Source organism: Magnolia sinica, chromosome 11, assembly GCF_029962835.1.
Source record: "Magnolia sinica isolate HGM2019 chromosome 11, MsV1, whole genome shotgun sequence".
Taxonomy (NCBI): domain Eukaryota; kingdom Viridiplantae; phylum Streptophyta; class Magnoliopsida; order Magnoliales; family Magnoliaceae; genus Magnolia; species Magnolia sinica.
In genome coordinates, this window is record NC_080583.1 from 28217930 (window position 1) to 28236193 (window position 18264).

Genomic DNA, 18264 nt, shown 5'->3' on the forward strand with positions numbered 1-18264 from the left:
GGTAGATTTTGTTTTCTCCTTATATAGTAGACTTTATTTTTTCAAAACTTTGTTAACAACAACAACAAATACCAAACTTGTGGTTTTGGGCCTAAATATCAGGCCGGTGAGAATTGGTGTGCAGTTGAGCATTCCTCATGATGGGCCCCACTGTTGAACAGTTTGGTTCATGGAAAGATGGGGTCCACATCCCACCTCTACCATTGTTTGGCTGGGTAATGTAGGTATCTATTACGTGTTTCTTGGGTGTATTGTAAATAGGTCTAAATGTCTAAGCTTAGGGATTTTCCTTGTCATAATGAATTCTCTATTCTCTGCTTTCAAATTCTTACTTTGACATCTTAGTTGGCGAATTTGTAGGTTTTTTCAATGCTTTCATCAGATCGCATTATTGTAGCATCCACCTGCTATGTTGATTTGTCAATTACATTCTTTATTTAATAGTTGGAGTTCTAGATGGTGAGACCATCAGCATTATCATTGAGCAACATTCGTAACCTTCGGAAGTGTTTTTCTACTTGAAAAGTTCGTATAGTCTTACATTAGGAAGATGGTATGAAATTCAGGGAAGACATGTAAATTCATGCCAGGGGTCATGGTCAACTCCATTTTCTATACAGATCAATGTTTACATGCCTCTTGACTGAATGGATGCAAAGGTTGGTGCAAAGTTCAGTATGGACACAATTGAAATAGTCAGTTCTCTACTCACTTTAACATTCTGGTGAATGGTGATCATGAATCCAGTGACACACCATATATACTTCTGTTGGCGCTTTCTATTTGGGCATCTTTTCATATCCATTATTCTTGTCAGTTTGGGGTATCACACAAGCAATGTCCTTGAATCAGAAGCACTATTTCAGAGAAACTTTGGATCATTTCTGACCAACAAGTATGAAAGTACTTTTTACTATATTCAAAGGTCAGCTTTTTTATCCTCTTGGGAGAATTTAGTGTCTTGTGAGGATTTGAAAGGTGTTGGCTCATTGAACACAACCTGCCTTCTCAAGTCTAGTCTATATTTGAAAGATGATTGAACATATCCAGGTCAGGTCGATGCATGGCTTCAACAATGTGAATTATATTGACTGACTTCCCTGGTGTCATGTGTATGTCATAGTGTATAATCAAGTCCTCAAAGTATCACCTCGTATGATTTTATCCAATACTTGTGCAAGTTTTACTAGATTTTATACGACAAATAAATGATAATCAGGGGTATGTTTTCTTTTCTTGGAAGTAGCTATTCCAATTTTCATTTGTGTATTGGCTTGCTTTATTGTTAAGTTTTTATCAAAGAAATAGAATGCAGTTAACATGTGTTAATTTCATACTGCACATCTTCTTATACTTTAGGCCCATGGAGGAGCAACAGCAGCACTATGGGCCATCTCTGTACACCCTTACCAATATGGTGCTTTCAATTCGGTTGTTTCTTCTTCTTTCTTGGAGGCATTTCGAGGTAAGAAAATTGTCAGATATCTTTCTTCACTTGAATTTAAGTTTGTAAAGATAGAATCTTAGATCTTGAATTTTCTTTATGGTCTTCAAATTCTTTATTAGGGTCAAAGTTTTAAAACACTGGTTTCAACCTCTGACCGGTTTCTAGCAATTGTTTTAATTTGTTTCTAGGATGTTGATATTGTAGTTATTTGACTACATTGTAGGATCCATGAATTGGCAAAGTTTGATGAGAAAAAGTGATGCTGCCACAAGCCTCTATATGATCACAATGCACAATGTTGCAAGCCGATTGAATGAAGGATTGTAATTGATTCATTATTGAATGAATGAATGATTGTAATTGAATGAATGAATGATTATGCAGGTGGTAATAGAATGAATGAATGAATGATTATGCAAGTGGTAATTGAATGAATAAATGATTGTATAATTAAATGAATGAATGATTATGCAGGTGCTAATTGAATGAATGAGTGATTGTATAATTGAATGAATGAGTGATTATAATTTTTTTTATCTAGGAAATAGCTATGGATATTGACCATAGTTGGTAATCTAATAACTGTAGTTGTTTTAAATTTGGCATATTGCTACGGATCCAATACTACTTTTAGCTACCAATACTATCCGTAGCTGTAGTTACTTTTAGCTATAGATATAATTGCTACGGATTATCTCCGTAGCTATTGTAATCTATGGCTACGGATTTAATCCGTAGCCATAGGTTTTAGACCTATTGGTTCGGCACCTACAACGACGGTCGTGCTACCGACGAAAACCGTAGCCATAGGTCATGGCTACGGATTAAATCCGTAGCCTTTGCCCAGTTTTTTGGTAGTGACTGGGTATATGATATCAAATTCATACACCAGATGGGCCCCACCATGATAAAGTTATAATTATAAAAAAAATTATCCATCCCATAATTCCGGTGGGCCACACGAGGTCAAGTTAGATATCTTGGGAGTTTGTATTGTTTGTTTGCCGTGGCTCACTTTAGTTTTGTATCTGCCTGATTTGTGGGATGTATAGTGATCATGATGCGTCTCACTGAATACACGGTTTAGACTTCAACTAACATTACAGTGCACCGAACGGAAATTTGAAATGAATGGGAACTCATAGACTGTACATAATGATAATTCTACCGGTTATTAATTAAAATTGCCATAAGTGTGCCCTAAAACTAGATTTTGAATCCATATCATTGTAGCCCTCTAGGTACTTTGGCTCTTAGAATGACTAAAATGCCTCTCTTCCAAACATAGGGTAGTAATTTGTTGCGAAAGTCGAGAGAGCCTTTTTTAAATGTGGTTGTGGGCTCCACTAAATCAATAATTAAGGCTAGTTAATTTGATCCATTCACTTTAATTAGATAATAATGAACCCACGGTAGAGTCATTGAAAAAATCAGAGTTATCTGTGGCCCACGACTGCATTAACGTTATGAGTTAATTCCGAATTATTTCCTCTCATGTAGTCCATCCATGATGAGTTTTGCCCTTGAATTTGAACAAATGACATAAATTTGAAACCACTTTCATATGGATGGCTTAGATCTTTTACAAGACGATCTAGTGGGACCCACACAAGATGTGGAGTGGGTTCAATAGGTGGGTTCCTTACACAGGAAGGCCATTAGGTTTTTTCTTTATTTTTCTTCTTTATTTTTTTTACAGGAGGGGATAATTTGGTCATTAGGACCGTTGCCACCTTTGCAGGACTCACTACAACGAGCTTCAGTGCCTTTCACTTCATTTTGATGAGCTTTGAGTGTTTTTTTTTTTTTTTTTTTTTTTTAAGATTTTTCACCACCAATTATGGGAGTTTGTAAAAGGAAGGAAGGTGTAGTAGTTCCCTTTATAATTGTTTTTATGAGTATAAATTATGGGAGTTTGTGAAATGAATGAATTTTGTAATCGAATAATATTATAATGGATGAATTTTGTAATCGAATAATGTTATAAAGCATGAATGTTATAGTAGAAAAATGTTGAAATGAATTAACAATCCTAACAATCATAACTCCCTGTGGGTGATAAATCTCACGAAAACAGTTATAACTCCCTAATTATATGTCCGATTTAGGTGATCTATACTTGTTAAAAAGGTAATTTGATGAAATTTCAATTGACTTTGAAATCACCTTATTTAGACACCATTTGATTAGCCAAAATTGGTCCCATGGTTATTGTGGTTTGCCGATACTCACTATGTATTGCTGATACTCAATGTGGATCGTTGGTCCCACAAAAATAGTTATAACTCCCTTGTTACATGTTCGATTTGGGTGATCTTGTACTCTTTAAAAAATGTAATTTAATAAACTTTCAAATAGATTTACAATTACCTTATTTAGACACCATTAGATTACTCAAAAGTAGGTCCAAAATTATTGTGATTTTTTTATACTCACTGTGAATCGCCGATACTCACTATGGATCATCGGTCCCATGAAAACAATCATAATTCCCCTATTACAATCCGATTTAGGTGATCTTATACTTGTTAGAAAGGTAATTTAATAAATTTTCAAATGCCTTTGAAATTTTCACATTTAAACACCTTTTGATTATCCAAAAATAGGCCCAAAATTAAAATGATTTGCCGATACTATAGATTGTTGGTACTCACTATGGATCCTTGGTCCCACGAAAATAGACATAACTCCCTTGTTACGGGCTCGATTTCGGTGATCTTCTACTCACTGGAAATGTAATTTAATGAAATTTCAACTGGCTTTAGAATTACTATATTCGGACACTATTTGATTTTCCAAGAGTGGGCTCAAAGTTATTTTGGTTCATCGATAATCACGGTGGATCAGCGAAACTCACTATAGATGGTAAATCCCATGAAAACGGTCATAACGCCCTCGTTATATTTCTGATTTTGGTGATGTTATACTTTTTGGAAAGATAATTTGATTAAATTTAACATGGCTTTAGAATTAACTCATTTGGACACTATTTGATTGTCTAAAAGTACCCCCAAATTTATTATAGTTTGTTAATATTCATTGTGAATTGCAAATCTCATGAAAATGCTCATAACTTCCTTATTACATGCTCGATTTGGGTGATCTTATACTCGTTAGAAATGTAATTTGATAAAATTTCAAATGAACTTAAAATCATATCATTTGGATATGATTTGATTGTCTAAAAATGAGCCCAAAGTTTATCATGACATTTATCACTGAATGAGTAGGTTCACTTTTGGGCAATAACATGGTGTCTAAATGAGGTAAGTTTAAATCCATTTAAAATTTTATTAAAGTACCATTTCCAAGAAGTAGAAGAGAACCCAAATTAGAGATTAATGAGTGAGTTATGACCATTTTTGTGAGCTATGTGATTCATAGTGAATATTAGCGAACTACAGTAATGTTGAGTCCACTTTTGAGCAATCAAATAGTGTCCAAAGAGAGTTGATTTTAAAGTCATTTGAAATGTCATTAAATTACCTTTCCAACGAGAAGAAGATCACCTAAATTGAACATGTAACGAGGGTGTTATGATCATATCGTTGGACTGACGATCCACATTAAGTACCAGTGATCCACAATGAGTATTGAGTTACCATATTAACTTTGGGCCACTTTTGTGCAATCAAAAGGTATCCAAATGAGGTAATTCCAAATTTATTTGAAATTTCATCAAATTATATTTCCAATGAGTAGAAGATCACCTAAGTTAGGTATGTAACGAGAGAGTTATGCCTATTTTCCTGGGACAGGAAATCTAAAAAAAAAAACTCAGAAGCTCGTCGGAATGGAGGAAATGACGTTGGATGCATGCTGGAAGCTTGCTGGAGTGGGTCTTTGATGCAAAGCGGGTCGCAGACAGTTTCATGGCCAAGATGGATCAGAAAAGGCCCAGTCGATGACAGAAGTGATCCAGGTCGTCAGACCTTAGATCGGGCGTATCTTGCAATCCGGAATGAGTTATCTGACGTAAAATATATAATTTTGGGGTAAAACAAGCTACTTTAGCCAACCAACCCTGCGTTGTAGGGTTGCGCAACCCAGAATTGCGAAAAACCCCTGGATCGATGGTCGTTTTCCTGTTTTAATTTCATTTTTATTATAAATAGTAAGTTTTAGTTTGATTATAACTCTTCATCCGTCGGGCTTTAAGAGTTGTGCCCAACGTGAAAAGAGCTTAGAATAATTAGGAGAACGGTTTGGTGAAGCCAAATAGGACACTTACTATTTTTGGCCGAAAACCTTGCGCACTAGTAGACATCATGACCGTCTATAAGTAGTAAGTTTACTATTTATAGTAAGTCGCGAATTCTAGGAGTTTTAGCTGTATTTTGATTCTAATTTCTTTCCCATTGCTTGGTACCCCTATTTAAAGGGTTGTGAACTCGTTCTTATTCATTCATTAATCAAATTCGAATTTATTAGAATTTATTTCTATTTCCTGCTTTCTTTCCTCGTGGATTCGAGAAGTCTCTGTGAGGAGTCTAGAGAAATTCTGTGGATTCGGAATAGTTATCCTCTTGAGGAAGACGGTGCTCAACCTCACATTGTCACGCCCCAAACTCGGAAACCGGGCTCATAAAATTCTCAATCGCCGAATCCAGCGTCGACAGCCTCCGTAGAACCCCATTCTCGGCTCCCAGCGCCCATTCGCCAGGTTCCGATCCTGGGATGCTACGAGGAGGATTTTCAACATCAGTTTGATTCATAATAAGCATAACCAAAGGCATAACCCACAAACAACAACCAAAAACTCCATCACATTTCCACTATGATCAAAAACTTTAAAAGTACAATGAGCATAAAGGGAAATACAATGATGATAAACAAAAAAAAGCTCCAAGATGATCAACAAAGCGCTCCTGCCTCAGCGCTGCTGTGCTCTAACGTCACCTGCACGCAACGGTCGTGCATAAGCTTATGGAAAGCTTAGAGGGTGGTGTAAGTGTGTGTGCAAGGTAGTAATTACGCAGTATCAGAATAATGCGAAATATGCTGATGAATCCATGAATGCTATAAGCCGTACCAAGGCTATGCAATGCGAGGCATGGATGATGTCGGCCATACCAAGGCCATGCGGTGTGGAATGCAACTCAAGCATGCAAATCCTCATCTAAGTCCACATATCAATACAGCTCAACTCTGGAATATCACCAGGGTCTAGTACACTCCAAGCCAAATTGCTGCCCCATCGCGCGCAATAAGGTGAGTGGAAAAGGCCTCACTATCTACCTGCCAATATCGGGTTCGGCTCGTCGATAGCGGACCCATTCCTCGAGCTAGTCAGACTCAGTCTAGCTTTGCCCCCTCCTCTCGGGCGGGTAAGGCCGCACCCCCTTCCAACTGACCATGACACAATGGAAAGCGCAATCGTCTGGTAATCAGCACTCGGTGCTCATGCACCCACTCGGTCTAGATGTTAGAGCAACCTCTTGGTACCATAAGGGTTTAGGGACTTTCACCCAGGGATATCTATAGCACCTTATATAGAACAAGATTTTTGGTATCCAATCCTGCCAACCACGATACGCCTGTGGAGGCTATGACCCTAATGTCGCTAGGGCGTACAGTACCATATCACACAATGCGAATGCATGAATCACACTATCCAGTCATGCAGTAGTCCTGCGCGTATCGTGCGCTCATGTAGGGCAGCACCGCCTATCCGGGAGCCCATAAACAATCTGCCCGAAGGCATATGCTATGATCAATCACTTCTCATATCAAGCATACATATGATGCGTATGATCGTGAATCATGGAACTATACTAAGCATGTTATATGGTAATGGATGCAGTTCATAACGAAGATGGGCTTAGACGGCCTACACATTACATGTACGGGCCTATCAATGAGCCCTAGGGAGAGTCATAATGTGGACATTTAACCAACACTATACTTGCAATGTGGACGTCAAACCAAATTACTCCCAAGGCATAGGCCGTCGTAAACATTATTACATAAATCATGTTGGGATCACACATTGCAATGGACCTTAGGTACATCCCATTGGGCCTTCAATATATCAAATGGGCCGTATCACGTGGGCCTTACATTCATCAAATGGGCGGCATTAATGGGCCTCACCAACGGGCCTTACGTACATTGCAATGGGCCATAGCCCATGGGCCTTAAAATACATCACAATGGGCCTCATAATATGGGCCTTATGTGTATCAAATGGGCCACACCAATTGGGCCCCAATACATTTTAATGGGCCTTAACCCATGGGCCCCTAATACATCTAATGGGCCTTACAACATGCCAAGGTGGGGTCCACTTGGACTATGGATCTGGCTCATTCTTTATGCCCATGCCATAAAATAAGCTTTTTAAAATGGATGGACAGATTGGATGCAGCACCTGCCTCATGTGGGGGTCCACATGAAGGCCAACCATCACATATTATATATATATATATATATATATATATATATATATATATATATATATATTATAATATATAATCTATACACACACACACACACACACACACACACACACACACCGTCCCACATGTGAGGGATGGGTCCCACCGTCCAGTGTGGAAGGTGCGGATGGAACACATCACGGTGAGGCCTAACCGCTGGGTCAGGCATGGCCAGGCGTGGATAAAACACATATTGCAGGTGAGTTCCACCGTCCACAGCCGTGGACGGCAGGGGAATAATCACATACATCATTGTGGGTCCCACGTGGGGCCCACCATAACACTTCTTTTCCCATACAAGCCATTGATCAGGTCGTACGGACCTGGATGAAGAGGAAAAACAAATTTCATCTTGATCCAAGACTTCTGTGGCCTAAAAAAAAAAAAAAGAGTTTCAATGGCAGAGGTTCAATCCCACTGTTTCCTGCATTGTGGGCCACCTGATCTGTGGATGGAGCTGAAATTTGGAGGGGGCCCACTGCTAGGAGTGGCCCACCTCGTGAACGGTGTGGATGCAAAATATACATCATGGTGGGGCCCACAGCCGGGTCTCATCGTCATCTATATATATATATATATATATATATATATATATATATATATATATATATATATATATATATATATATATATATATATATATATATATATATATATATTCCACAATATTTCACATGTGGGGCCCACGTTAGGTGAATCCACCCCGTCCAATGGCACCCCATGGCTCAAGACAAGCAAAACAAGCCCAATATTGAGCATATTTCGGTGTATAGAACATTGGAGGGTGTTTCAACGATAAATACGTTGTTTACTATGCCATGGCCCGCCTGAAAGTTGAATTGGGCCCATCTTTCAGCTCAATGCCTAAAATGAGCTTGGGAAAGGAATAGACGGTGTGGATTGAATACATACCTCAAGGTGAGGCTTACATGAATGGACCACCCCATTTGGAAACAAGCTAATACTTGTGTTTTCCCTTTTTGTCCAGCGTCCAGGGACGCTGGACGGTTTGGCCTTGCACATGCATTCGAAGTGGGCCCTGCTTAGGTGGGCCACCTCATGGAGGATGGTGTGGGTACAATACATATAAGGTGGGCCCCACTTGAAGATGGTTTGGATAAAATACATGTTTCAGGATGGGGTCCATCCAAGTGGGCCATACAACCATGTTATGATCACATAAAGAAAAAAATGAAATAGAGAGGGAAAGAGAGAGATAGAGAGTGGGACACGCATGATGGAGGGACCCCGGCACTATGGGCCCTCCCTTCAATGATCTACAACATAAATTAAGTGGGTCTCATTACATGTGGGCCCATTAAATCGAAATCCAATGGTGGAGATCCCTTCTCCACTAAAATAGACGGTCTATATGACCCTAAGTATGCAAGAAAAATAAACATCATGATGGGGTCCATGGAGAATGGCCCCATCATGGAATGATCATGATGATCCAACTGGGCCATCAGCCACATCTTAGGGTCCAAAGTGATATTCAAACCATTGATCGGTTGGCCTCACTTGGCCTATCATAAACACATGAAAATCTAGCCTATGACACACCCATCGCTTGATCTTCTTGCTCCCTTGGCTTTCTTTGCTCCTTAGCTTCGATTCCAACGGAGGAGATGGAGTTTGGATGGTTGAGATGGGAGATGAGAGGGTGGGAAAGGTGGGCTACACTTGTTACTTGGAAGAGTTGGAGAGGCTTGGGACGTGTGAATTTTCTCTTGCTTAGGAGAGTGGTTTGAGAATGAATGAGAGAGAGAGTTGTAAAGGGAGAAAAAGAGTGATGGGTGATGGAGTGATGGATGGGGTGAGTGATGGGTGTAAGAGATTTCTTTGACTTTTGTGGCAAATGGTGTAAGAAAGGTATGGGCTTGTAAGAACTTTTTGACTTTTGTGGTTACTTGGGAATAAGTGAAAGGTAATGTGTACTTGACATGATGGGATTGATGGGTTGATTGATTGATGTGACATCTCATAGAGATTCTTTCAAAATTTGCACGCGTGGCATTTTCCTCACACCGAATGCTTGCCCACATCTCCTAACTATGGTATTGCCTTGGCGCGCAAGTCGCGGCGACGACGCGGTCGCTAAGGTATCAGTCTCGGGTTGAGTCGACTCGGATTGACGGCGTGTGAATTAGGGTCGCGCGCAATACCGGTTAAGAGTCGAAGGTTGCCAGAATTTGACTGGGAAGACCGCGGAAGTCTATGGAACGGTACGGTCTAGGATACGAGGCTTACCCATGTCCTCCCTTACGTCAGTCATAAGGAGGTGACAATGACCCTAACGATCAAAATGGTCCTCTCCCATTAAAAAAAGAAAAGAAAAAAAATGATATTTCCCGCATAAAGGATTCACTTATTGAACCCATCCCACATTTTATATGACCCCGCTGGATAGTTTTGTAGTATATCTAAGCTGTTTAAATGAAATGAATTTTAATTTTATGTCATTTGCCTAAGTTTAAGGGCAAAACTCATTATAGGTGGATCACACTGAATGAAACAATTCAAAATTAACTTGTAACGTAGATGTTGTTGAGGCCTATAGATAACTCTTTTTTATGTTTTTTGAAATGACGTAGGTTCAAGACAATCTAATTAAAGTGAATGGAGGTTCATTTAGTGGGGCTCACACCCCATTGTCATAGATAAACTAACGCTATACCGAGAATGGTTGGCAGAGGGGAAATTTCACCCTTAGAAGAGCTCAAAAAAAAATAAAAAAATAAAATAAAATAAAATAAATCAAAATCTAGTGTCCGTATTGAAATATAGGATTATGTCAGAATTAATGGCCATTTTCATTAATAACCCTAATTCCGCGTCCGATGCACCTATGGACGGTTGAGATCACTCCACAATCAATCCCCTCTTATATGGAATGATTGAGTACACTGCCCACCCATCCAGTTCATTCATCACGAGATGCAAGACCTATGGCTTCTGTGGCGGATACGTGTGCGTGTACGAGAATACGACCTACAGGGTAAAATGGTAATTTCACGTAGAGATATTTTTTCGTTTCACAATAGATCGGACGCGGAGTACGTCCCGCCCGGACGGATCCGTGGGGTCCACCGTGATTTAAGTGTTTTGTCCACGCAGTTCATCGTTTTTCTCGGATCATTTTAAGATATAATCTTGAAAATGAGGCAGGTACAGGGCTGGACCACAAAATGGGGTTTGAACGTCCACCATTAAAAAAATATTGGGAGCTCGAGAAGTTTCGTATCAAACTAATATTTGTTTTTTGACTTCCTCCACGTCTACATGACCTTATAAATAGATCGGATGGTAAAAATACATTACAGTAGCCCTTAGAAAAGTTTCAAGTGTACGTGTCATTATCACTGCAGCTTCCTTTGGTGTGGTCCACTGGAGCTGTGGAGCTGCTTCAATTTTATGATGACATGAGAAAAGCGATTCCTTTGGTGTGGTCCACAGATCAAGGCGGGGGTAGGACGCAATCCGCGTCCCAATAGATCGTCCTCTTCACTGTGGGCCCTATGCATGAGACGAACGTGGCACTTCTTCATAGGCGCTGGGCCGAGTGCGTCCCGCGCGTCATCTATCGTGCGATATAAAGGATGCGGATTGCCTGCCACCGCCCTTCAAAGCGATGTGGAGCCCACCTTCATGTTCGTGAGAAATTGAGTCCGTCCATCGGTTTTGCCACCTCACGTTGTTACGACGTGAGACAAAAATGAGGTAGAAAAGAACTCTCATGGGTGCTAGATGACATGAAAGAGTAGTGATTGAATGCGTACCGTTTAAACATTCCAGAAGCCAAGGAAGTTTTGGATTATACTGATACTTTTGTCCTTACCGTTTATCCAAGTGGGATTGACCTTATGAATGGTTTGGATGGCATATAAACATCATGATGGACCCTGAAACGTTTCAACGGTTGACATTTCTTTCTCCACTGTTTTCACTCGTGTGGAACAATTGACTTTTGAATCTGCCTCGGTTTTTTTTATTTCACGTCCTAAAATGAAGTGGAAAAACAGATGGGCAGGTTGGATATCTCACAAACATCAGGATGGGCCCCACCTAGCTTCTGGCAATCCACGTCCCGGATATAAAGTCTAATGCATGAATAGTTTAATAATATGTCTTAGTATGAAGATCCATGCCCATTCACATAGCAATGATCAATGATCCTAACCCCTTGATTGATTGGTGATCAAACAACAAAAAAAAGCCAATTAATTAGAGTTCGTAATCACGCATTTAATAATATATATATATATATATATATATATATATATATATATATATATATAAAATGTCCCATTATATGAACGGTGTGATAGATGACATACATGCCACGTGTACAATACCTTAGCACAAGCAATAGAATGGCTATGCTCTACTAAAGTACCAACGTCCTACTTATTAAACAATGACGGAAACTTTGATACTCTGGCGGGCTGATACTTCATGCGCATGCACTCTCAGATGGCACACCTAGCATAGTTGCAACTCAAATTGAACCGTCCAAATAGTGGAACGCGCTTAATCAAAAGGCAAAATTGGAGAATCTTGAAACGGACGGTCGCTAGACATCGAACGATATAAAGTCAACTAAAAATGTCGAATAATCAGAGGTCACGATCGCACGCAACCAATCGTGGTTGGATATCTATCCTATCTATAGTTTGTCTGAAGCTGTGGGACGTTGGATGTGAGGTACGAGCATGCTACGTGTACGGTTGTGATTGCAATGAGTACAAACAATCACACTCTAGGAGTAGGCTAAACAAAGTCTCCACTAAAAAGAAATACCGTCCATTGATATCCACGCCAAGAATCCAACGGTTGAACGACACGAGTCGCGGAAACACGGAGCCGCCCAGACCCAGGAGTTTGGAACCTAACCATGGTTAAAACCTAACTCTAACCCTAGTTAGCCATCTTCTCCCTTCGTTTTATAGACCCAATCCCCACCATTTCCCATCCTCTCTTCGAGTCTTTTGCCTTGCAACCCAAGCAATACATCCCAAAATCCTATCTCCGACCTCCTTCGCCTGAATCTGACGTTCATGACCGTTTCCGACCACCAGAAATCTGACGAGCGAACATGAGCTGTAACGGTTGCCGAGTCTTGCGAAAGGGATGCAGCGAGTCTTGCATTCTGCGGCCCTGTCTTCAGTGGATCGACTCGCCCGAGTCACAGGGGCACGCCACCGTCTTCGTCGCCAAGTTCTTCGGCCGCGCCGGCCTCATGTCTTTCATATCGGCCGTTCCTGAGAATCAACGACCCGGTACGCTAGTGGCAGTTACGTAAATTCGTACAAACGCATGCCCGGTTTTGTTTCTGAATTACGATCTGATCTTGTACGTTTTCTTTTTGGGTTTCAGCTCTTTTTCAGTCGCTTCTGTTTGAAGCGTGCGGTCGTACGGTCAATCCCGTCAACGGGGCGGTAGGCCTGCTCTGGACAGGGAACTGGCACGTGTGCCAGGCGGCGGTCGAGACCGTGCTCCGTGGCGGGACGCTGCGGGCGATGGCTGAGGCGCCGGCGCTGGCGCTGCCGGAATCTGACGACGCATCCGAGGTGCGCGACCCGTTCGGGAAGCAAAGGGTGTCGAAGAGGAAAGGGCCGGGGTCCGGCGATGAAGTGGCGCGATCCCAAGCGTGCGATCTTGGCCTCGCGCTGACGCCGGGATTCCCGCCGGAGAAGCGGCGGCCGGCGACCCCGTCGATGAACTCGGAGGGATCGGTGACAACCAGCGCGGAGAGTGGCGATCGGGTTGACGGCGGCGATCGGATGCTGTTGAATTTGTTCGTTTGAGGTGTGTTGTGTCAGGTTCTACGGCGGGTATTGTAAGATCCCGGTGCCCGGAATTCAAACGCGAGATTGAAATCCGGCGAGGTGTTTTTGTACTTCCGGCAGAGGATTTCCTTGTTGTAAGGAAAGATGAGTCTGACGGCTTCTTATAAATTTCGATGTGAAGTTAATAAAAATGTCATTTTAATTTATTTTCGAATTTCCATCGAAGGCTGACATTTAAACCCCTCCGTTTTGATATATACGCCCGCTATTTCTATTTCTGGTACGGAATTATACGCATCTTTCTACCAAAAGTTGAAAAACTGGTATGTATGTGTTAGGAAGAAGGGTGTATCATTTTCCCTTTTTCATCTGTTTGGAGAAAGCGCACTCGCATGCTGCTGCTCCTTTCGAGCGGCGTCGGATCTGTTTCGTGAGGACGAGCGTTACGAAAATGCCCCTTGGAATTGGTGATATTGCCGAATCTATTTCCTACCCGAAAAGGGGGAAGCTCCTAATATTTAGGGTAGAATTGTCCAATGGATATCTGTAAGAGCTGATAAGAAGGAAAAAAGAGGAAATCTGATGTTGCTGGGACAAGGCCAGACTATCGTATATGAAATACTGTGAATGACCAAAATACCCCTGTTGGGTGATCGTATCTTGAGATTAAGCGTGCTTATGTTTAATCTAGCCCGTTGATATGTGGGCCATCAAACTTGCATGGGTAAGATTTTTCCTCTTTTGTTGTTGGACGAGAATGGACGACTAAAGATTGAACGGAGAATTGGATGTGCTTGATATCATGCTTTTGACGGTCCGGATTGTTCATTGATGGGTTTGAAAGACGAAGCCCATTCTAGACGGACGTGGATTGCGTGGTGACCCAAGCACCTGGTACGTGATGTGAAAGACTGTGGGGCCCACATAGAAACGCAAGTCGGTGGGTGGTGGGGCCCGCAATTTGGGAGAGAAATTGACGGTTAGTGGTGTAAAGCGAAGGAGAGCGAGAGAGAGAGAGAGAGAGTGAGACGGCTCTTGGTGTCGGGAAAGAGGCGTGTGGAATTGGAGAAAGAATCGGATGTGGGTCCCACTCAGTGCACATCCCATCCAAGTGGGCGAGTCTGCGGCGCATGTCAGCGTCGATTTCGGAGTTTTGGTCACCCCTCCATATGGTACCCACCCCCACCCCCCGAACTCCCGTTTTTCAGCACAAAAATATGCTTTAGATTTCAAGGAGGGATACTTCGATACTCCGGTTGAGTGTGATGGATGATACGCAGTCACTTAGATGTCACTGAGAAATTGCGTACTTGGCGCACCGATGATTCAATCTAAATCTTACAAATTATGAGCACTATTTTGAACCAAAATACGTTTGTTTGGTGATTCGGCTATTAGATTGATGGATATTTAGTGGACGGTTAATATTGAAAAGAATTCAATGGTCTTATTTCAGAAAACAACTGACCCAAAATTAAAGGTTAGGATTGTTAAAGAAATCTAAAAATAAAATGCAACTTAGATGATTAGTGGGTTCCACAATTCAGTGGGTATTTGTGTTAATTTATGTTACGTGCACCATATCTAAGTGCCTGCGTATCAAATGTGGTACGCAACCGGAGTATCAAATAGCTACTTTCTTTTAGTACAAAAAAGCAACAATAATGCCAGTAAATCTTTATTTATAATACACTGACAGAGTATGATGGTTTCTACTCGAGCACTAATAAATTGCATATGTCTAATGTAAGTAACAAAAGATAAACCGTTCGAGTGGTGGTTCATACTTTAAATTGGATGTGTAAGCCAAAAGTTATAATGATTTGATCACTCAGCGAGTCGATTGTAGACGTTTACTGGACGGCTGAGAAGAGAAATAACTGAACGGCCTGAATTCAGCGAATTAATGTCCCCAAATCATAGATTAATATATGCCACGTGTACGACGAATATGATTTCGAAACGGTGATCCATCTTCAGAGGTTTCGAACTATGGACAGTTTAGTTTGATTTAATCGATGCCACGTGTACTTTTTGGAAGCGTGTGTATCGACCAACGCACTCTTCCAGGTATTAAAATAACTCCACTTACTTACTTCTGAGTCGTTGCCTCTGTCACGACCCAAGATCCGCCGTATGGGTTGCTCCACTGGGGCCCGCATGCTCAGATAGATGATCTGAGCTGTTCATCTTCTAGGTATTATCATAGATGACCATTGATCCCATAACTACCCTTTATTGATGATGATGTCCTTCGATATCTGCAGTTGAAAATGGGCCATTCAAATATAGCTTTAACTGTCCTAAATTCATCTGTACATAATGATAATCACAATCATTCTTTCATTGCAAGTTTCTTCCGTGGAAGATATAGCACAGGATTCAGAATTTGTACGGTTCAGATTATTGTATCACATAGAAAGTGGGCCCCACCAGGGAGACGTATGCACGGGACCTGAGTCGCGATGGATGCAAAACGAGCTCATTTTGACATGAGGATGCTCCTCTTTTCCGTCTCCTCGGGGCTTGGTGGGGCCCGCCAAGCAAAAAAAAAATCTGGACGTGAAAAAGATATATACAGTGACCGCATCGACGCGCCTTCGCCGCATTTAGGGTGGGCCCCACCGAACCTTCTTTTTTACTCTCGACCAACGAGTAAGGTATTGCTCTTGGTATAGACCAGCACTTTCTACGTTCTAATACAGTGTGCGTTTGTCACACCGTTAACGAAAAAACAAATAAAAACTCAGGCATTGACTCGTGCGTCGCGAGATTGAATGGTGGAATTTTCCCCAAAACGTGTTAGAGATCCAGGTCGATCATTGGGATAGATCGACTTTGAACACGTGTAAATCAGATCAATCCACTTATATCAGATGGGCCATGCTGTGACTGGAAGTTCATGTGGAACCCCATCTGATATGGTTGATATGCCGCACGTGTGACTAAATTAGAAGATGTGCCCGGACTAACATCTATCATTTCGGTTACTAAATCGTGGTAACTGAATTGGAGTGCAGTTGACAGACATGAGCCCAACATCAAAGTCGGACCGCTGAAAATGCCCATCTTATCCTCCACTTGAGGGACGGAATTTTGACCGTTGAGATTATCCCATAAGTGTAATTTTCGGTGCGATACACCAGGAATGGGTAGATATTTTAGTGGGGCTGTCAGTCTCGGCCCGGATTTTGAACTGTTTCATGGCGGGCCATCGGGCCGGCTATATTCAAAATTCTGATTTTTCAGGACCGAATCCGGCCCACTGGATTATGAGAAATGGTAGGAAACGCTGCAAGGTTCTTTGTAGTTCTCAGACGAGAAGTCCATTCTGTACCCGGAGGGCTGTGTGGGGCCCAAAGAGATGTCTGTGACGAATCTACTCCGTTCATCTGTTTTGAAAGATCATAATATTGAAGGAATTTGAAAATCAGGTATATAAAATATTCAGGTGGCCCACACCAAACGAAAGAGTGGGAACCGAAACGTCCACCGTTGAAACCTTTCAGGAGCTGACCATGATGCATATATACCATCCAAACCGTTCATAGTATTATTACCAGTCAGATAAACTGTAGCCACAAATATCATACTGATACAAAACTTATGTCACCCTAAGACGTTCAATCCCCACTGTTTCGTGTGGTATGGACCACATAAGTTTTTCATCTACTTGTTTTTAGATTCCTGTCCTATCGTGGTCTTGCAAAACAAATGGACGGAGTGGATTTGTCATGGACATCTCTGTTGGTCCCACACAGCCCTGGGCACAGGAATATCTACGTGCCCGCGGTCACAGGCTATCCGCTTCCTCTCACAAGCGGGGCCACGTCTTGTAATCCAGTCCATTGTGCGAGTAATTTCCAACTGTACGACCCATATAATCAACCTTTTGAAGCCCACTTGCTTTTTACCTCCCGAGAATAAGCCCCAGCTGTACGGCCCCCATTTCTCAGGTTGAAAATGCCCCTGCTTTCTTTCCGAAAGCAGATCGCCTGGTGCTCGAAGACGAGCGCTGACGCTCCTCGAACTCCGAGTTGTACGAACGGTTCAAAAGATACCAAAGTTACATGAGCCCCACAGTTATGTATTTATTATATCCACAACGTTCATCCATATTTTAAAATGATTTCGGAGCATTATCAAAAAGAAAAAATCATATCCAAAGATTAAGTGGACCACACCGTAAAAAGCAACGGGCAAATTGATTTTCACCCTTTAAAATTTTATACGGCCCACCATAACATTTATTTTCCATCCAATCCATTCATAAGGTCACAAAGACACGGATAAAAAGGAAAAACAAATTTCATATTGATCCAAAACTTCTTGACCCTGAAAGGGTTTCAATGGTAGACGTCCAATCCTCCACTGCCTTTTACAGTGTGGTCCACTTGATAGCTAGATTTAATTTATCTTATTTTTCGTCCCAAGCCTTAATATGAGTTTGCCAAATAGATGGACGGTTTGGATATAACACATACCTCATAATGGGACCCACAAAAATCAGTGGGGATTACAATGGGAAAGAAAAGAAGAAATAAAAAAGACAGCGAGTTGGGTCGACCCGTTTGGGACCCGGTCAACCAGG

General features: G+C 41.5%; 1 protein-coding gene across 1 annotated transcript; it reads left to right on the top strand.

The window, feature by feature from the left end:
• Positions 1-12844: 12844 nt before the first annotated feature.
• Positions 12845-13879, top strand: LOC131218987 (LOB domain-containing protein 37-like). Its single transcript, XM_058213924.1, has 2 exons — positions 12845-13163; positions 13261-13879. Exons 1-2 carry the CDS (start codon positions 12980-12982, stop codon positions 13689-13691), a joined length of 615 nt encoding a protein of 204 aa, XP_058069907.1. The 5' UTR covers positions 12845-12979; the 3' UTR covers positions 13692-13879.
• The last annotated feature ends 4385 nt before the right edge of the window (positions 13880-18264 follow it).

Bases quoted from the DNA above. Each gene is read 5' to 3' on its own strand.
- LOC131218987 (XM_058213924.1), top strand. From the start codon at position 12,980: ATGAGCTGTAACGGTTGCCGAGTCTTGCGAAAGGGATGCAGCGAGTCT. The intron at 13,164-13,260 runs GTACGCTAGTGG...TTTGGGTTTCAG, and splicing joins TCCTGAGAATCAACGACCCG to CTCTTTTTCAGTCGCTTCTG.